This window comes from Zootoca vivipara, chromosome Z (genome assembly GCF_963506605.1).
Source record: "Zootoca vivipara chromosome Z, rZooViv1.1, whole genome shotgun sequence".
Lineage (NCBI taxonomy): Eukaryota > Metazoa > Chordata > Lepidosauria > Squamata > Lacertidae > Zootoca > Zootoca vivipara.
Genome location: NC_083294.1, coordinates 13,336,077 through 13,354,708, shown reverse-complemented (window position 1 = coordinate 13,354,708; position 18,632 = coordinate 13,336,077). Strand labels below are relative to the sequence as shown.

The 18,632-nt window shown below is 42.5% G+C and overlaps 1 protein-coding gene across 9 annotated transcripts; it reads right to left on the bottom strand.

The window, feature by feature from the left end:
* Window positions 1-415: 415 nt before the first annotated feature.
* Window positions 416-17,216, bottom strand: GBGT1 (globoside alpha-1,3-N-acetylgalactosaminyltransferase 1 (FORS blood group)). Of its 9 annotated transcripts, none has more exons than XM_035112577.2 (7): window positions 16,994-17,216; window positions 7,973-8,092; window positions 5,913-5,975; window positions 4,496-4,546; window positions 4,367-4,402; window positions 2,952-3,086; window positions 416-2,042 (listed from the first exon to the last, which is right to left on the bottom strand). In XM_035112577.2, the coding sequence occupies exons 2-7, from the start codon at window positions 8,038-8,040 to the stop codon at window positions 1,358-1,360; spliced, it is 1,038 nt and encodes a 345-aa protein (XP_034968468.1). In that variant the 5' UTR covers window positions 8,041-8,092; window positions 16,994-17,216; the 3' UTR covers window positions 416-1,357. The 9 variants fall into 9 exon arrangements, with proteins under 9 accessions (XP_034968468.1, XP_034968467.1, XP_034968474.1 ...); XM_035112576.2 differs by lacking the exon at window positions 16,994-17,216 and adding an exon at window positions 16,396-16,968; XM_035112583.2 differs by lacking the exon at window positions 16,994-17,216 and adding an exon at window positions 16,164-16,370.
* Window positions 17,217-18,632: the final 1,416 nt, after the last annotated feature.

Below are 18,632 nucleotides of genomic sequence, written 5' to 3'. Positions count from 1 at the left end.
AAGCAGGGTGGGGGCGGGAAGTCAATCCTGGCTTTCAGAGCATAGTGATCAGACCATGGCACCTCCATAGAGGGGGACATGATCACATCTACACCTGCTCTGAATATCAGGTCCAGTGTGTGGCCTGCTTGATGTGTGGGGCTCGAAACAAACTGGGAGAGCCCTAGTGTCGCCATGGAAGACATCAGGTCCAGAGCCTGTGAGGATGGGATGGCATTAAGTTGGGGAACTCCAGGGCCCAGCTGGTCACCACCTCCAGCAGGTCTGACAGGGTGGCTGCTGGTGTGCTAGGTGGCCGGTACACCAGCCATACAGCCAAGCTCTCCTTGGAAGCCTACATCAGCCCTGAAAGAACAATCTTCCCAGATTAACAATGCCACCCCTCCCCCCCAGCCCACAGGCCATGACTGGTGGAGGACGGAGAAACCCGGGGGCCGCCATCTCTCGTGAGGTAACTGTTTCCCCTTCGCACACCCAGGTCTCTGTCACACAAGCCAGGTCAATCCCCTTTGAGGTAAAGAAAACTCACAGGGTGGCGGTTTTGTTGCCTATAGAACTGGCATTGCACAACACCAGTGATGGAGGGGAGTAGTCCTTGCTCACCCTACCTTCGTCCCTTGGGATGGGGCGCAGATTGGAAGGGGTACAAGCGTATCCATATCTTAAGCCCCTTCACCTAGAAGATCTGCCCTCTGAGGTGTCGGGTCAGCCGGGGGCAGGAACGATCCACAGGCATAATGCAGGAACGAATCCAGCCCGTCTCTCCCATCAGCGTTCAGCGTGCAGCTCTAAGGAGTTCCGACAGCCCTTCCCAACAATTTATTACGACCCATGTCTTGGGGACACTGAGCACATATTCAGAGTCCAGCAGAGATAAAACGCAGACGGAGCCAGGCTGAGGTTGTGTACTAAAAGCTGCTTTATTAAGCGTAAGGCAGAACACAAGAAAACATGTCTCCTCTGGCTGAGAGAAGTCGGAAGAAGGAAAAAACAAATGGAAACAGAATACAGCAAACATCCGCTCCTGTGATTCCAACAATCTTTGCTGGAATGCATAACACAGGCATGTGACCTGACAGTGAGAGGAATAGAAACCTAAAATGAGGTAGGAAAGTATTACCATCCCTATTTTGCAAGTGGGTGATGACAGCAAAACAACAGTGGCTTGATCTAAAGCTACTTTATAAGTTCTGTGGGCTGGGTGAGATCTGAGCCTACTGCCTGCACTCTCGGCAGGGGTTGGAGGACCTGTCTGATTTTGCCAACCCTGCAATGGATCTGCAGGTCCAAATAATTTGATCCCCAGGAGACCTCTGCCCAGAAATACTCAGTGAGGCCAGGATGGACCCAACCAGGGTCAGTCCCTGACCTCCCTATAATTCTTGCTCACGGACGAGACCCGTATGAGTCTCAGCTCAGGTGGTTTTGACTTTGTGTCATCCCAAAGGTACTCCGGAGAGAGGAGCTTTGAAGGCTTCCGGGAAAGGAAGTGCCTGTTCAGATGGCTCTCCTCCTGCCAAGCTGCCACGATGCCGTTGGCCTTGTCTGCCAATATGGCCATGTGGCAAGCCCTGGTGAACTCGTAGACATTCTTGACCAGGCCTCCAAAGGCCGCCCCTCCATAGTAGAAGTCTCCTTCTTCCTGAGAGATGTAGGCCATGGAAGCAGTTCTCCTCTCATATGGGAATGCTCTCCGAGAGACCTTGTAGTAACCTGGGTGGATCACGGCCACCATCTCCCCCAAGGTCTCTGGGCCCCACGGGTTCTGAAACAACATATCAATGTCCAGGCAGAAGAGATAGTCCACCTCTCGGTGGGCTGTATCTGAGATGTGACGGCTTATGATCTCCATCCTGCGCATGGAGATTTCTTGCCAGTGGGCATGTTTCTTTATAGGGATGAGGTGGAGGGTTCTCCCAGGCTGCAGGTGGACAACGGAGAGGTCTTTGGGGTTGTCTGTGAAGATGTAATAGTTCACATTGTATCCCACCATGAAGTACTGTTCAGCTGACTCCAAAAAACGGCTTGCAAATCGTATGTACCTGAGCAAACATTAAAAATATATATACATATTAAGAACAATCGCTCAGGGCAGAGTTTTTAAAAAGCAGATTTTCAAGCTACACTGCTGCTGGTCAGTGTATGCAATATTGGGTGAGATGGATCAATGGTCTAATTTGGTATAAGGCTGCTTCCGAGGCTCCTAAGGCCCCATAAGGCTGCAGGTTCCCCATCTTGTTTAAAGTGATGTGCAAAGTAGGCCAGAATCAGACATGGGGTCAATGTGGCCTAGGGCTAAAAGGTAAAGGTAAAGGGACCCCTGACCATTAGGTCCAGTCGTGACCGACTCTGGGGTTGTGGCGCTCATCTCGCGTTATTGGCCGAGGGAGCTGGCGTACAGCTTCTAGGTCATGTGGCTAGCATGACAAAGCTGCTTCTGGCGAACCAGAGCAGCGCATGGAAACACCGTTTACCTTCCTGCTGTAGCGGTACCTATTTATCTACTTGCACTTTGACGTGCTTTTGAACTGCTAGGTTGGCAGGAGCAGGGATCGAGCAACGGGAGCTCACTCCATCGCGGGGATTCGAACCGCCGACCTTCTGATCGGCAAGCCCTAGGCCCTGTGGTTTAAGCTATCCATCCTGAAAATCAGCAGCTCCACAAAGCTATTAACTCTGATGGCTGTGCTCTCCCTTCACTGTTGGAGGCAGTAAATGTTTCTGAATATCACTTGGTGGAAAATGCAGGAGGGTTACCTTTTAGGTAACCTGATCCAACTTTTAGGCTTGAACCAGCAGGGCTCGTCCCATGTTCTTAAGCCCAGTCAGAGGTCTGTGCCAGGCACTGGTAACAAAGGCCTTTTATAATGAAAGTTGCTACAGCCCACATCAGGTTTTAGATTTTGGCAAATGTGTAGACTTTCCCAGCCCCTCCTGCCCTTTCTGCTTACTTTCCAACAACGAAGGCAGTTAGTCCAATGGTAAGGTTCAAAGGCTTATAGATGCTGTCCAAGATTTCGGGGCTGAATGTCCCCTCCCAGACAATGGGGGCCAGCCACGGAGTCACTGTGAGCACATCAGAGCGCCTGTGGAAACCAGGAAAATATAGCAATTCAATGTCAAAAGTTCTAGTTACAGGTAGGTAGCCGTGTTGGTCTGAGTCGAAGCAAAAATAAAAAAATTCCTTCAGTAGCACCTTAAAGACCAACTAAGTTTTTATTTTGGTATGAGCTTTCGTGTGCATGCACACTTCTTCAGATACACAGATACACTGAAACAGAAGTAACCCATGTGTGGGTTCGTGTATCTGTGTATCTGAAGAAGTGTGCATGCACACAAAAGCTCATACCAAAATAAAAACTTAGTTGGTCTTTAAGGTGCTACTGAAGGAATTTTTTTAATGTCAAAAGTGTTGATTGAGCAAAGAGGATGCTACTGGTGATCAGATCTGTCAATTTCAGCTTCTTATTTTTTCCAAATATGAGTTCAATTCTCCATATATCCACCTGTTGTTTTTTTTTAAAAGTACAGTACTCTTGAAACTTCATCTTCATTTTTCTGCAAGTTTTCCTGACACACACACACATTTTTCATTTGCAATTATGCCTAATATACATACAGTTTTGCAAAGTCACTTTCCCTAATATAATGAATTTCTGTATGTTCTATTCACTAAAATATACATTTTCAAATGCACACTTTATCCTAGTACACACTTTTTTTTACACATTACTCAGCTGGAGAACTGCATTGCAAAAATTCGGAGAAGTGTGAACACGCTTGCCAGTTCAGGAAAAGTCTTACTGGAATTCTATTAGAGGTCACCTCAAAATGGTGTTAATTAGACAGGCCTCTGAAGCGAGAATTTTATTTTAATTAACCAGTATTCACGAATTTATTATTTAACTACACAGCACCTAGTTAAACTGTGGAACTCACTTCCGCAGGAGGCAGTGACAGCCACTAACTTGGATTGGACAAATGTATCAAGTGTAAGGCAATCAATGGCTATTAGCCACAACAACATCTCTGCTCTGCCTCCATGGTCAGAGGAAGAAAGGCTTCTGAATACGAGTTGGAAGCTGCAGGAGGTAAGATTGCTTGAGTGCTCAGATCCTGGTTGAGGGTTTTTCGTTGGGTTCTGTGGTTGGCCACTGTGAGAACAGGATGCTGGACTTAGATGGGCCATTGGCCTGATCCAGCAGGGCTTTTCTTACATTCTTATTTACATTTAAATTTTTGTCACTTTTGAAACTTTTGTACAATGTCTACTGCTTTGTTGCATTTAAAAAACAAAACAAAGTAATTTGTTAAAAGTTTTAATAAATAGAATACATGAATAGGGCCAGTCCTTTCTGGCACTTACGTCTGTTGCACAGACTCTGGCTGTGGATAAAAGAATCTGAAAAAGATAATATATAGTCATATATTAGAACAAATCTCCAGAAGAAAGAAGCAGCAATTTTAAGGAAGATGCAAGTGGAAGAGAACTAACTGTGGGAAAAGCTGGTGCGAATTCTCCTCTCTGTACTGTAGTTTCAAAGCACTACAAAAAAAAAGAGAGAAAGGGAAATTCAACTTTTATTTATTCATTTATGTGTGTGCGTGTTTTTTTTCTTAAAGATATACAGTGGTCCCTCGACTTACGAACTTAATCCGTTCCGAATGCACATTCGTAGGTCAAAAAGTTTGGAAGTCGAAATGCGGCTTCCCATAGGAAAAAAAATATTCAGAAAAATTCCCACCCACCCCCACCACCCTCTGTATATATATATAAGGGTCTGACACTTCTGTTTCAGTGTATCTGAAGAAGTGTGCATGCACACGAAAGCTCATACCAAAATAAAAACTTAGTTGGTCTTTAAGGTGCTACTGAAGGAATTTTTTTCTATTTTGCTTCAACTCAGACCAACACGGCTACCTACCTGTAACCGGAAAAATTTGTAAGTCGAAAAAACCACATGGAAAAATTTGTAAGTCGAAAAAACAGCATTTAAAGCTGCCAACAGTTTCCGTTCGGATGTAGAAAAATTTGTGCTGTTCGTAAGTCAAAACCTACGGATGTCGAGTAATTTGTAAGTCGAGGGACCACTGTATATTACTTATTTGATAATAAAACCTCTAAACAGTTTGCAAAAAGCAAGCAATTGCATCAAACATTTAAATTGTCAAGAAAAGGAAAGTTAAAAACAACTGGGCTCCTGAGCCCCACAGAAAGAAGGAAGAAGCAATAAGGAATAATTTATTGGCCAAGTACCAAACATGCTTGAACTTTGCTTCAACTACATTGCAATGTAAACATACCTTATACAAACACTGTTCCACTCACAATACAATAGCAAAGGAACCCCATCTAGCCTCCCCTTGCGCTACACAGCTACGAATTTTAACAATTTGATGGTGCAAGGGAAACAACCTGTTCCTGTTGCCTAGCCATTTTTGTGTACTGTTATGGAGTCCTGTAGTGACGTCCAGATGGAAGTAAATCAAACAGATGATGACCAGGATGCTAGGGATCTGTGGCAATTCCCTCTGCTCTCTTCCTAGCTAGGACAGCATAAAGTGTCTCTATTGAAGGTAAACTAACACCAATTACCTGTTCTGCAATTCTTACTGCTCGTTGGAGCCTTTTCTTGTCCATCTTCGACTGGTACTGTCATACCAGGCAGTAATAGAATTACAGAGAACAGTTTCAACTGTGCCTCTGTAGAATGCAGTTAGTCAAGGAAGCCGTGGACTCAAAAAAGTTGAAAACCTCTGCCCTAGAATGCAGGGACCATGGCTAATCACATAGCATTGGTTACAGGTAGGTAGCCGTGTTGGTCTGGATCGAAGTAAAATAAAAATAGCATTGGGTGGAATATTGAGGCTCTGCAGTTTAGCCCCCCCCCCCATCTCACTATGGTACTTACAAGAGATCTGGGCATGGAAGATAATACGGAAGGTAGTGGTTTGGGCCTTTCCCGATCAGAACCCTGGGGACAAAAATAAGCAGTTAAAAGAGACTGAAAGCTTGTGCAGGACTTGTTATCAGGATGGGGACATCTGAAAGGAAATGAACAATAAAATGGTCTTGTTGGACTTGGCGTGGTGGCGGTGGCAGACTGTACTTTTCTCCAATCCTCCTATTTACATGGTGGGAATGGATTTTACTAGCTTCTTGTAAAGAAGCTAGTAAAATGCGGGCTAGACAATGCTACCATTCAGTGGATTTGTAACTGGCTGACTGACCGAACCCAAAGGGTGCTCATCAATGGCTCCTCCTCATCCTGGAGAGTGGTGACTAGTGGGGTGCCACAGGGTTCTGTCTTGGGCCCAGTCTTATTCAACATCTTTATCTTTTTTTTTAAATAGATTTTTATTGGAATATTTAAAATGTTACAAAATAGAAAAGATATGGAAATCAAGAACACATCAAATCTTACAGATAAACCTTAATACTTGTGATTCCCCCCTCCCGTTCTCCCGCCCTTTCCCATCCCTTCATTTCCACCCGCCTTCCCCCTTCCCTCCCATTTCCCTTATTTATTTATATCTTGCTATACATTGTTTATCTTAACACTGGAACATGGAGAGAGAATCCAATAAGAATCAATAAAACAGAAAGTATTGAAACGAAAAAAGTCTGTTTGGTTTTTTTTCTTTCTTTCTTTCCCCTTTTATACATTTCTTTTCTTATCCAACTTCCTGCCAATTATTCAACATCTTTATCAATGACTTGGATGATGGGCTTGAGGGCATCCTGAGCAAGTTTGCAGACGACACCAAATTGGGAGCGGTGGCTAATACCCCAGAGGACAGGATCACACTTCAAAATGACCTTAACAGATTAGACAGCTGGGCCAAAGCAAACAAGATGAATTTTAACAAGGAGAAATGTAAGGTACTACACTTGGGCAAAAAAAAATGAAAGGCACAAATACAGGAAGGGTGACACCTGGCTTGAGAGCAGTACATGTGAAAAGGATCTAGGAGTCTTGGTAGACCACAAACTTGACATGAGTCAGCAGTGTGATGCAGCAGCTAAAAAAGCCAATGCAATTCTGGACTGCATCAATAAGAGTATAGCATCTAGATCTAGGGAAGTAATAGTACCACTGTATTCTGCTCTGGTCAGACCTCACCTGGAGTACTGTGTCCAGTTCTGGGCACCACAGTTCAAGAAGGATACTGACAAGCTGGAACGTGTCCAGAAGAGGGCAACCAAAATGGTCAAAGGCCTGGAAACGATGGCTTATGAGGAACGACTTAGGGAGCTGGGTATGTTTAGCCTGGAGTAGAGAAGGTTAAGGGGTGATATGCTAGCCATGTTCAAATATATGAAAGGATGTCATATGGAGGAGGGAGAAAGATCGTTTTCTGCTGCTCCAGAGAAGCAGACACGGAGCAATGGATTCAAACTACAAGAAAGAAGATTCCACCTAAACATTAGGAAGAACTTCCTGACAGTAAGAGCTGTTCAGCAGTGGAATTTGCTGCCAAGGAGTGTGGTGGACGTCTTTAAGCAGAGGCTTGACAGGCATATGTCAAGAATGCTTTGATGGTGTTTCCTGCTTGGCAGGGGGTTGGACTGGATAGCCCTTGTAGTCTCTTCCAACTCTATGATTCTATGATTAGGTACTGGTTAGTATTACAAGTGAAAAGTATTGAATTTAATTCATAATTATTTTTGCTTTCTGTGTTTACAAGACGCAATAAGGATTTAGCGTAGGAGGCGATTTTCCTCAAAGCATGGTAACCAGCCTCATACAGGACCTTTGTTCCACTTAGCTCAGTGTTGTCTACACTGGCTGGCAGCATTTATCCTGTGGCTTCCAGCAACTAGTACTCAGAAGCATGGAGGCAAAGCATAGGCATCATGGCTAGTAGCCACTGAGAGCTTTCTTCTCCTCCATGAATTTGTCTAATCTTCTTTTAAAGCCATCCAAATCAGTGGCTGCCACGAAGAGGATATTCAGGGAAAGAGACTCACCCGATAAATAAAGAAATGGTGCTAAAGGTAAGTGCAAGGACAGATAAGACCAGTTTCTGAAGTTTCATGTTTCCTGGGCTGGAACAAAAGTCCGGAGTCCAGATCTTATGTAGGTTTCACCTAGGGAAGTAATGAAAGTAACATTAGAGGTTTGTTATAAGAATTCTAAGGTCTCAAATATAAAATAAATGTTCATAAATGTGTAAGGCAAACACATACATAACTATATAAACCACGTGTCTAAAATATTACAGGAGAGCAATCCTGAAGCCACTTTGACTCTCCCAGTGACCTCAAATATTCCTCTGCAGTAAGGGAGAAAAATGGGGAAAGGCTTTCCATTCTCTTTTTGCTTTTGTCTTAAAGGGCATGTTTGTGTATGAATAGGGTGAGCCTGTGACGTGGATTCAGGAACTAAAGTATTAACCATCACAAAAGAATGGCAAGACTGCCCTGGTAATGCAATCAGTAACCATTATCAGGTATCCTGGCAGACAGGATTTTTTGCTGTAGACCGCTCCTTCTGTGATGTATGTATGTATGATGTTTTAGGGGGTGGTGGTCTTGGGCGACAGGGTGGGCAATTTCAAGAGTCTATATAAGGGCTTGCACACCATTGTCCTGGGTTCTTTCCTCCCACCTGTGTGTGGTGAGTGGGGAGCCTGTTGCAATAGTACTTTTCTTTTGCAATAAAGATCAGGTTTACTAGCCGCTTTGCTTCTTCATGTACTCTGGTTGGCCTCTGTTATTTTCTCCTACCGATAGGGAACCCACTTAAGGACTCTATATGGGCTCTTGGATACCCCATAAGGGAAATGGAGCAGTTTTTTCTTATAACAGTTGGGAAAGTCTCCCTCCCTGTTCCACTTCCAGATCAATATAAAAGGTATCCAAGGAATCATTATTACTCACTGCTTGTTGGTTATCTAACTCTCAGTGGTAGAGCGCCTGTCTTGCAAGCAGAAGGTCCCAGGTTCGATCCGCTAAGGCAACTCCAGGCAGGCCTGGGAGAGAACCCGAAGAGCTGCTGCCAGTCAGTGTAGGGGAGAGTGGGGTACATTTCAACATGAGGCACCTTTCAACAACTGGAGTATCTGACTTCTAATACTGCACAATGATTGGCCAATATGCCAGCCAATAAGCTTTTAGTATGAGTAACTGCTGACATTTAGTTTTCAGCCATTTCTTTTTACAACTGTTGTGTTACTCAGTAGATCAAGTTCTAACAAAAGTGAAAAGGGAATTTTGATTTTGAAACAGTTAATCAACCAGTAATCTTTTAATCAGGTAAGTTATATTTATTCACCTAATAGTTTATTTAATTATGCTTCTAAATACACTATCAATAAGTCACAAGTATTTTTCTAAAATGGTTGATGATACTTTAACCAAAATGACTGCACCAGGAGCAGATTTCAACAGAGCTTAGGGGGGTACATTTCAACAGTGTTGAAAGGTGCCCATTACCATTTTTCAGTTAAGTAGCCTAAATATGAAAAATGACTTGTCATTTTTTTAGATCAACACTTAGCTTGGATTTAAAAGTTCCAGGATAATTTTAGGCTACAGTTTATGGCTACATGAAGTATGATAAGCCTAGGCCTATAACAGACTAAAGTAGGACTATTAATCAGGGTTGTTACATTTAAAACACTCGGCTTTGTTTTGTTAGGCCTACTGTTGCTTTAAATAGAATTTATAAACAAAGAACTCATTAGAAGCATCAATAAAATCTTTTTCCCTCTTAAAATTTTAATAATCACTTAAAACATTCAAGACAATTTATTATTTGTTTTTGAATTTTAAAAAATAAAGTATAAATTCAGGAGATTTGAAAAGTTTAAGGTGTTACTTTTCATACAGTTTAAGACATGTATTTTAATATTAAGATCCTAATAATTAAAATGCTTAGCCCCATTATTTTGGCTCTTTCAGATTATAAAAAATGGTGCGAACATATAAGAAGAAGCGTACTAAATTAGAGGTTAGTGAAGAAGACATTAAAAAAGCAATGGAAGCAGTCCAAAATGGCATGTCTCTATGAGCAGCAGCAGACTTATTTGGAATAAATTTTCGACTTTATTTTATAGATTAAAAAAAGCAAGGCAATTAATTCTCTCGATGATGAAACCAGTAGATATACAACTAACATAAAATGCTACAGCTGCAAATACACAAGCCAACAAGTTTTTAATGTCGAGCAAGAAACCCTGCTTTGTGAATATTTAATTAAATGTTCAGTTCTTAATTATGGTCTAACCTACAGACAAGTTCGACAACTTGCCTATGATTATGCAAAGCATCTCAACTCAAAAATTCCAAGTACCTGGGACGAAAATAAAACTTCCGGAATCGACTTGGTTAAGGGTTTCATGAAGCGTCATCCAAAGCTTATATTAAGAAAACCAGAAAACACCAGCTTAGCAAGAGCTACAGCTTTTAATAAAGCCAATGTTGTTGAGTTTTTCGACAATTATGAGCCAGCTGATAAGTCTGGTTCTTTTATGGCTGAACAGATCTGCAACCTGGATGAAACCGGCGTATTAACAGTTGTTCAAACTCCTAACGTTGCTAAGCTAGGAGCTCGTCAGGTAGGACAGGCAGTTTCTGGCGAGCGTGGGAGCATGATTACCATGTGTATGATAATCAATGCTTTAGCAAATACAGTCCCTCCTTTATTTATTTTCCCGAGGGCGAGGTTCCACGACTCGATGTTATCTGGGGCACCACCAGGCAGTTTAGATTTAGTTAACCTCCCCAAAGTGGATACATGATTGGACGTCTGTTTCTGGAGGTTCTCAAGCACATTAAAAAGCATACTCGTTCAGCAGACAACAAAATACTTTTGGTCCTGGACAATCATGAATGTCACTGTACACTTGATGCTGTGCTGTTTGCAAGGGATAATGGTATAGTTCTAGTGACATTCCCTCCACATTGCTCTCACTGTCTCCAGCCTTTGGATGTTGGGGTCTTAGGACCGTTCAAATCCAAGCTGAGAGTAGCGCAAAATGATTGGATGGTATCAAACCCAGGCAATACCATTAGCATACATAACCTGGCTGCATGAGCAAATACTGCATACGCTGCCTCATTTACAAACAAAAACATCACTGCGGCCTTCCCAAAAACTGGCACCTGGCCGTTTTCCCGTCTGGTTTTCACTGACTAAGACTATGAACCTTCTGTCATTGACGTACCTGTTCAGCAAGCTCCTGTTGATTCTGGTGAAATTCTTCCTGGTGATTCAATTGCTGAAGAAAGGTGTACAACAGAAAGTCTCCCAAGCACAAGTAAAGAAAATCCTACTTTCTGTACACCGACACGGGTAAGTGAAAATAAACCTAATGAGCCTAGAGTAATAACACCTGTAGATGTGAGGCCTTACCCGAAAGCAGTTGCCAAAGCAAAAAAGGGTGGAAGGAAAAAAGGGAAGTCAAAAATATTGACTGAAACACCTGAAAAGAAGTGCATTGAAGAAGAAACCCTTAAAAGATTGGAAAAGAAAAGGAAATTAGTCTCTAAAAAAACCAAACTTAAGTCGAAGTCTACAAAAAAATTGTTGTTTTTTGAATCTTCTGACAGTGAGTGTGCAGATAATGTTTCTTTACACGATGAATCAGATTGTGAAGACTTTGACGTCTACTACTACAGAACTTGAAGAACAAATGGAGTTTGAAATAACTGATGATTTGGTAATAGAAATTAATGACTTTGTTCTTGTTGAATTTTGTGGAAAGAAGAAAAAAGTACTGTTTGTAGGAAAAATTGAAGAAGAGGGCTATAAGGTGAAGTTTATGAGAAAGAAGGAAGATTCTTGGAAATTTTATTTTCCTGAAAAGGAGGACCTTAGTAGCATAGAACGAAGTGATATTAAAATGAAACTGCCTCAACCAAATTTTTCGACAATTACCAAATTTAAGCGGAGGAACAGCTCGAGCTATATTTGCAATGACATTTTCCAAATTTTTGACTTAATTAAAGATAAAATAATGTAGATAGGACCTAAATCAATACACTATATTAATTTGTTCACTATATTATTTTGTGAATGAAGTTTATTTTGGTAAAATGTATGAAATTAGTAGATTTTTTTTTCAATTGTTGAAATGTACCCCACCTCCCGTTGATAACTGCTCCCCAGGAGAAGCAGATTTCAACAAAGTACATGCTTCATCAAAAATGTAAAAATTGGAATTTTGCCTTTGTCTAGAAGCTATGGCAAAAATTGAGAGGGTACCTCAAGTATTAATTTAGTTAATGGTACTTAGAACTTTAGTTTTTAAAGCAGTATTACTTCACAAATAATTCTTAAGTAAAAATTGTTGAATGGTGCCCCCCTCTCCCCTAGGCAATATTGAGCTGCATGGGACAGCGATCTGGCTCAGTATAAGGCAGCTTCCTATGTTCTCCACATGCTTTCATCCAGCTGAAGGATTCAGAGGATCCCAGCCTACAACCCTGGAGAGGCAGGTCTTATATATATATAATTTTCATAAATGTACCAAGCAAACACGTACATAAAAATATAAACCACATATTTGGAGCAGCACAGGAAGATAGTCGTGAAATCATTTTGACTCCCAAACTGACCAAATGTTTCTCTGCAAGGAGGGAGGGGGTGAGGGAACCTTCCCATTGTCTCAGGAAATAAGTGGCAGACTGGAAAAACAACAACATTCAAATTTATTACAGGTAGGTAGCCGTGTTGGTCTGATACAGTCAAAACAAAATAAAAAAATCCTTCCAGTAGCACCTTAGAGACCCAACTACTGGAAGGATTTTTAAAATTTTGATTCAGATTTATGTTGTAGACCGCCTTTTCTGTGATGTAGGTATGATGTATCTGGGGGGTGGTCTTGAGCTACACCCCTTCTGTGATGTATGATGAATGATGTATGGAGGGGGTGGGCTTGAGCTCCAGGGCAGGGAATTTCAAAATGTCTATATAAGGGAAGGCACACCTTTGTTTGGGGTCCTCCTCCTTTCTCCTGCCTGGGAGGGGAGCAGCCTGTTGCAACAGTTCAATAAAGATCAGGCTTACTAGCTGCTTTGCTTCTCAATATTCTCTGGTTGGCCTCTCTTATTTTCTCTTACCGATGGAGAACCTACAAAGGACCCTATAAGGGCTCTTGTATAGCCCATATGGGAAATAAGGGCAGATTTTGTTTATTACACTAGGGAACTGACCGACAAACATATCTACATGCTTCTAGCTACCATCCCAAACATACCAAACAACCCATTGTATATAGCCAGGCCCTATGTTACAGCCACATCTGTTCCAACTCTACAGACAGAGACTCACCTAAGAGATCTACAGAAAACCTTAGAACTAAAATATCTGCCCGATGAAGTTAAACAACAGGTCAGCAGAGCCAGACTGATACCCAGAGAGAACTTGCTGCAAGACAGACCCAAAAAAGAAAATAACAGAACACCACTAGTAATCACACACAGCTCCCAAGTTAAAACAGTACAACGCATCACCAGAGATCTACAACCTCTCCTAGACAATGACAGTTCTCTTTCTCAAGCTCTGGGAGGAAGACCTTTCATTGCCTACAGGCAACCACCCAATCTTAAACTCCTCACCCACAATAATACCACCACCAGACTTAACATGGACACTGGTACCAGAGCCTGCAATAAACCCAGATGCCAACTTTGCTGCCACATACACTCGGACAAAACCATTACTGGCCCCAACAACATCAAACATACCATCTCAGGACTATTTAATTGCTCATCTTCTAACATTGTGTATGCCATCAAATGCCAACAGTGCCCCTCAGCACTGGACAAACAGATCAAACCCTATGCCAAAGGATAAATCGACATAAATCTGACATCAGGAATCACAAGACAGAGAAGCCAGTAGGAGAACACTTCAGTCTCCCAGGACATTCTATACAAGATCTCAAAGTAGTTGTCTTGTTACAAAAGAATTTAAGAAATAGACTGGAAAGAGAAGTTGCTGAATTGCAACTTATTACCAAACTTAAAACCATGGAGAGACCTGGTCTGAATAGAGACATTGGATTCTTATCTCATTATACATGATAAAGCTATATTTTTAGCCATCTCACCCCTTGCTTTTTCCTGTAAGACCAATTGCCGTTGTTAACAGTCATCAACAGGTTTACCACACCTATCAGCCAATCACCCATTCCCACCACCCTTCTGAGTAATACCCCTCCCCACCCTCTCACTATATATAAGGGTTTGGTGACTTCCGTTTCAGTGTATCTGAAGAAGTGTGCATGCACACGAAAGCTCATACCAACGACAAACTTCGTTGGTCTCTTAAGGTGCTACTGGAAGAAATTTTTTAATTTTGTTTCGACTACATCAGACCAACACGGCTACCTACCTGTAACTAGAACTAGGGAACGTAGAAAGTGTTTTGAGCAACAAAATTGCTGGAGGGTATTAGACGGAGGCCAAATCTTCGGTCAGGGCAGGTATCAGCTTTGAAATAAGCATTGCTGCTCAATGAACTGTGTGGTTGTGCAGAAGTGATACTTTACTTCCTGTTCCACTCAGGAACGTGAGCGAATATGAAGCAAGATAAGATTTCCTGTTAATTATTAAATGTGTGGGCGTGGGTCTCTCTCCATAGATTTTTGCGCAGCAGTCCATAAAATCCTTGTGCTTTCTTTTTTTTACTGAGTTGCTCTCTGCTGTCCCAGTAAGTCAGTATTCCTTCTGTACCAGCAAATGCCTCTGTGATTCCAAACTCCCTTCCGATCCAAGCATCATCCTGCAAGACTAATCGGTTCTCCGCCATCCAATATATCCAATCCCTCAAATCAATAGATCTGCCCGACCTCTTCCACTCCCTTCCAGACCTTTATCAAACGAGTTGGAGCCAAAGAAAGGAGTACACATAAATCTCTCCTGCTGTAAATATATCACAAGTCCACATGCCAGGGCCTTTTCAGTTACAGTTCTTGATTGCCTGGGTAATTATGGGAAGGGTCTGGTTCATGGGGAACATCCAGATCAGGAGTCAGAAACCTTTTAGCAGATTGAGGGCCACATTCCTTTCTGGGCAACCTTCTGGGGCCTGAGTGCCAGCGGTGGGCAGGGACAGAAGCAGAGGTGGGCAGAGCACTAACGCAAACCATAGCTTTATACAGTACATTTGTTTCTATACACGCTCACACACCCCTCTTTATCTTCCATCCAGAGGAGCAAGAGGCATTATTGGAGTAGAACAGGGCCAGTGAGTAACTTGTAAGAACAAGCTGAAAGGTTGGAGACTTAGCGCTAACCCATAATAATCAAATGCTATATTTAACTCATATTGGTACCCATTACAGCATTCCAACACCGCCTGGCATAATTCACAAACATTGCCCTTCAAATAATTCTCTCATAATGGCACTAGATGGGCAATAAAAGCATTAGTACAAATTGAGGAGCGTTTTGAGACAAGCCCTCTTAACGGCAGGCCATGCAGTTTCATTCTTGCTTGGAGGGCGGCGAAAGTAAAAACAAAAATGGAACAGACTTTCCACTTTTCTCAACCCTTTCACCTCATGCAATTCTCCCCCCACCTCCACCCTGCAACCTATGTACCACCTTCTCCCCAAAGTGTGTTTACACCAGGGGTCAGCAAACTTTTTCAGCAGGGGGCCAGTCCACTGTCCCTCAGATCTTGTGGGGGGCCAGACTATATTTGTGGGGGTGGGGATGGGAAATGAACGAATTCCCATGCCCCACAAATAACCCAGATGCATTTTAAATAAAAGGACACATTCTACTCATGTAAAAACATGCTGATTCCCATACCACGGGCCAATTTAGAAGGCGATTGGGCCAGCCCCAGCCCCCGGGCCATAGTTTGCATACCCATGGTTTACACCCTTTAGGGGGGGAAAAGAAAGAAAAGACTACCTACAGTTATCTGTATTTTATCTAAAAGCAGCTGGGAGGCATTTACAGCAAGGAAAAGGGCATATGGGGAGAGCGCTAAGAAGCCTCTCTCTACCCCATTTCCAATGTTTGGCTTAAAAGGCAACCATGGGAGGAAGCTTTAAAAAGAAAATTATCCCACATAAAAAGAAACAAAATATAAAATAAAGAAATTCCTTCCAGTAGCACCTTAGAGACCAACTAAGTTTGTCATTGGTATGAGCGTTCGTGTGCATGCACACTTCTTCGTCAGACCAACACGGCTACCTACCTGTAACTAGAACTATGTAAAAAGGTAAAGGTTCCCTGGACGGTTACGTTCAGTCAAAGGCGACTAAGGGGTGTGCCACTCAGCTCACTTTTCAGGCCAAGGGAGCTGCCGTTTCTCCACAGAAAGCTTTCCGGGTCGTGGCCAGCAGGACTAAACAGCTTCGGGTGCAACAGGACACCGACGAGTGCAAGAGCGCACAGAAACAGCATTTACCTTCCCACCACAGCAGTACCTGTTTGTCTACTTGCCCTGGTGTTCTTTCAAACTGCTAGGTTGGCAGAAGCTGGGACACAGCAATGCGAGCTCACCCCGTCAGCAAGCCTAAGAGGCTGGGTGGTTTACACCACAGCACCTCCCACATCTCCTCTTTTTACCTTTACCTCCCACCTTTTACCCCTCCCCCTTCAGAGCTCAGAAATTCAAGAGAGCTGAGAAGTTACTTCATCTCACCCCCTTCTAAAAAACACCCCCATGGAATGATGAAACACCTCTCTAGAGTAGTTAACCTGGCACTTAAAGTTGATTGAGAAATAGTTGGAATATTTATTTTGCAGTTTAAACAGCAGCAACTACTTAACAATCCATTTTATTTTGTTGAATTCTTTATTTAAAATAGGCATTAATGAGAGAAAAGGCTGTCTGCTTTTTTGCCTCCTTTTTGGAGCCTTTCAACATTTTTTTATAGCCCTCTGAGTGTGTGTTACAGAAAGGTTATTGCTGGCTGTTCATCTTGATGGCTGGACACTGCAATGTTTTATCTTTCCTGCCTCAAACCCTAAAATTTCCCATACCAAGACCTAACTCCAAACTCTAGAGAAGGATTTGCTTACCAGGAAAGGAAATCAGTGACGTGACTGTGAACTCGGTGGCAGCTCCCTGCAGCAAAGCAGTCAAGATGAAATCAGCATTTGAGGTCTGTTTACAGCTGAAAATTCGGGCTTCTTTTTTCTGGTCCCTGCGTCCAGATTTATGGCCAGCGGTGCCTCTCTGGCTCCTTGCCGCAAGCGGATATGGCACTGACCACATCCTTTTGTTGTGTGGTGATCCAGCAGGAAATTTTTGAAATGCAGTACATCTCACATGGCTTGAGTTTTACCCCCTCCCATTCCTTAGCCACCCCCTTCATGCATAAGTCATTTCCCATAGATAATGTCTTCTTTCATCCTGCTACTAGGCTGTTATGAGTTCTGCTTTTTTCCTGGCATACCTTGTGAGAGGCTAAGGGAATGCATTTTGCCCACACTTAGAGCTTTCTGTGAAAACAGCCACTTCCCGTGGACTGTGACTTTTGCCTAGATTTCTGCTTTTGCTTTAGTTTCATTTCTCTCTACTGTATATATTGTTGCATCTATATTTTCAGCCCACCCCAAAAGGTTCAGGTCTGTTAAAAAAAATGACAATTGGCTGCCTGCCCACTTACCACCAAGCCAAGTTTAAGGTTCCTGTGTTAATTTACAAAGCACTGAACCACTTAGGTCCATGGTACCTCAGAGACCACCTGAACCCTTATATCCTAGCTCAGTCACTGAGATCACCTGTAGGAACATAGGTGGGTCTACAAATTAATTGTTGAGGCTCGTTTGAAAAGAAAAACAGCCTTAGGTGTCATTGGCCCAGTCAAGAGATTTAGCAGGGACCTTCTGTGCCACCTTTAAACGCCTGCTGATAACTCTGTTTCGTCAGGCCTACGCAGACCACTAAGAAAATATCCTTCCACAATAGTTCATTGGCTTTTATTGAATCGTTTTTTTGTTTTTATTGTTGTAAACTGTATTGATACATTTAATGACATAACAGTACTGTACAGTGGAACCTCGGTTTAAGTACACAATTGGTTCTGGAAGTCTGTACTTAACCTGAAGCGTACTTAACCTGAAGCGAACTTTCCCATTGAAAGTAATGGGGAGTGGATTAATCTGTTCCAGACGGGTCCGCAGAATACTTAACTTGAAGCGTACTTAACCTGAAGTGAACTTTCCCATTGAAAGTAATGGAAAGTGGATTAATCCGTTTCACACGGGTCTGCGGAGTACTCAACCTGAAGCGTACTTAACTCGAGGTATGACTGTAATTGGTTCCGGAAGTCTGTACTTAACCTGAAGCGTACTTAACCTGAAGCGAACTTTCCCATTGAAAGTAATGGAAAGTGATTAATCCGTTCCAGACAGGTCCACGGAGTATTTAAACTGAAAGTACTCAAACCGAAGCGTACTTAAACTGAGGTATGACTGTACATACATATTTATATAATTAATAGATAGATAGATAGATAGATAGATAGATTATATAAAATCCCCAGAGGGGAGGAGAGAGCAGCAAACCCCTTGAGTTGTTGATTTGCTGCAGGGACAATTTATAAGTTGGTGAGGGTTTCTTTGTGAAAGGCTGTTCTTATCAAGGGAGATGGGAATAAGATATTGGGAAAAGAATTACTGAAACCCATGGACGAAACAAAATAAAAAAAATTCC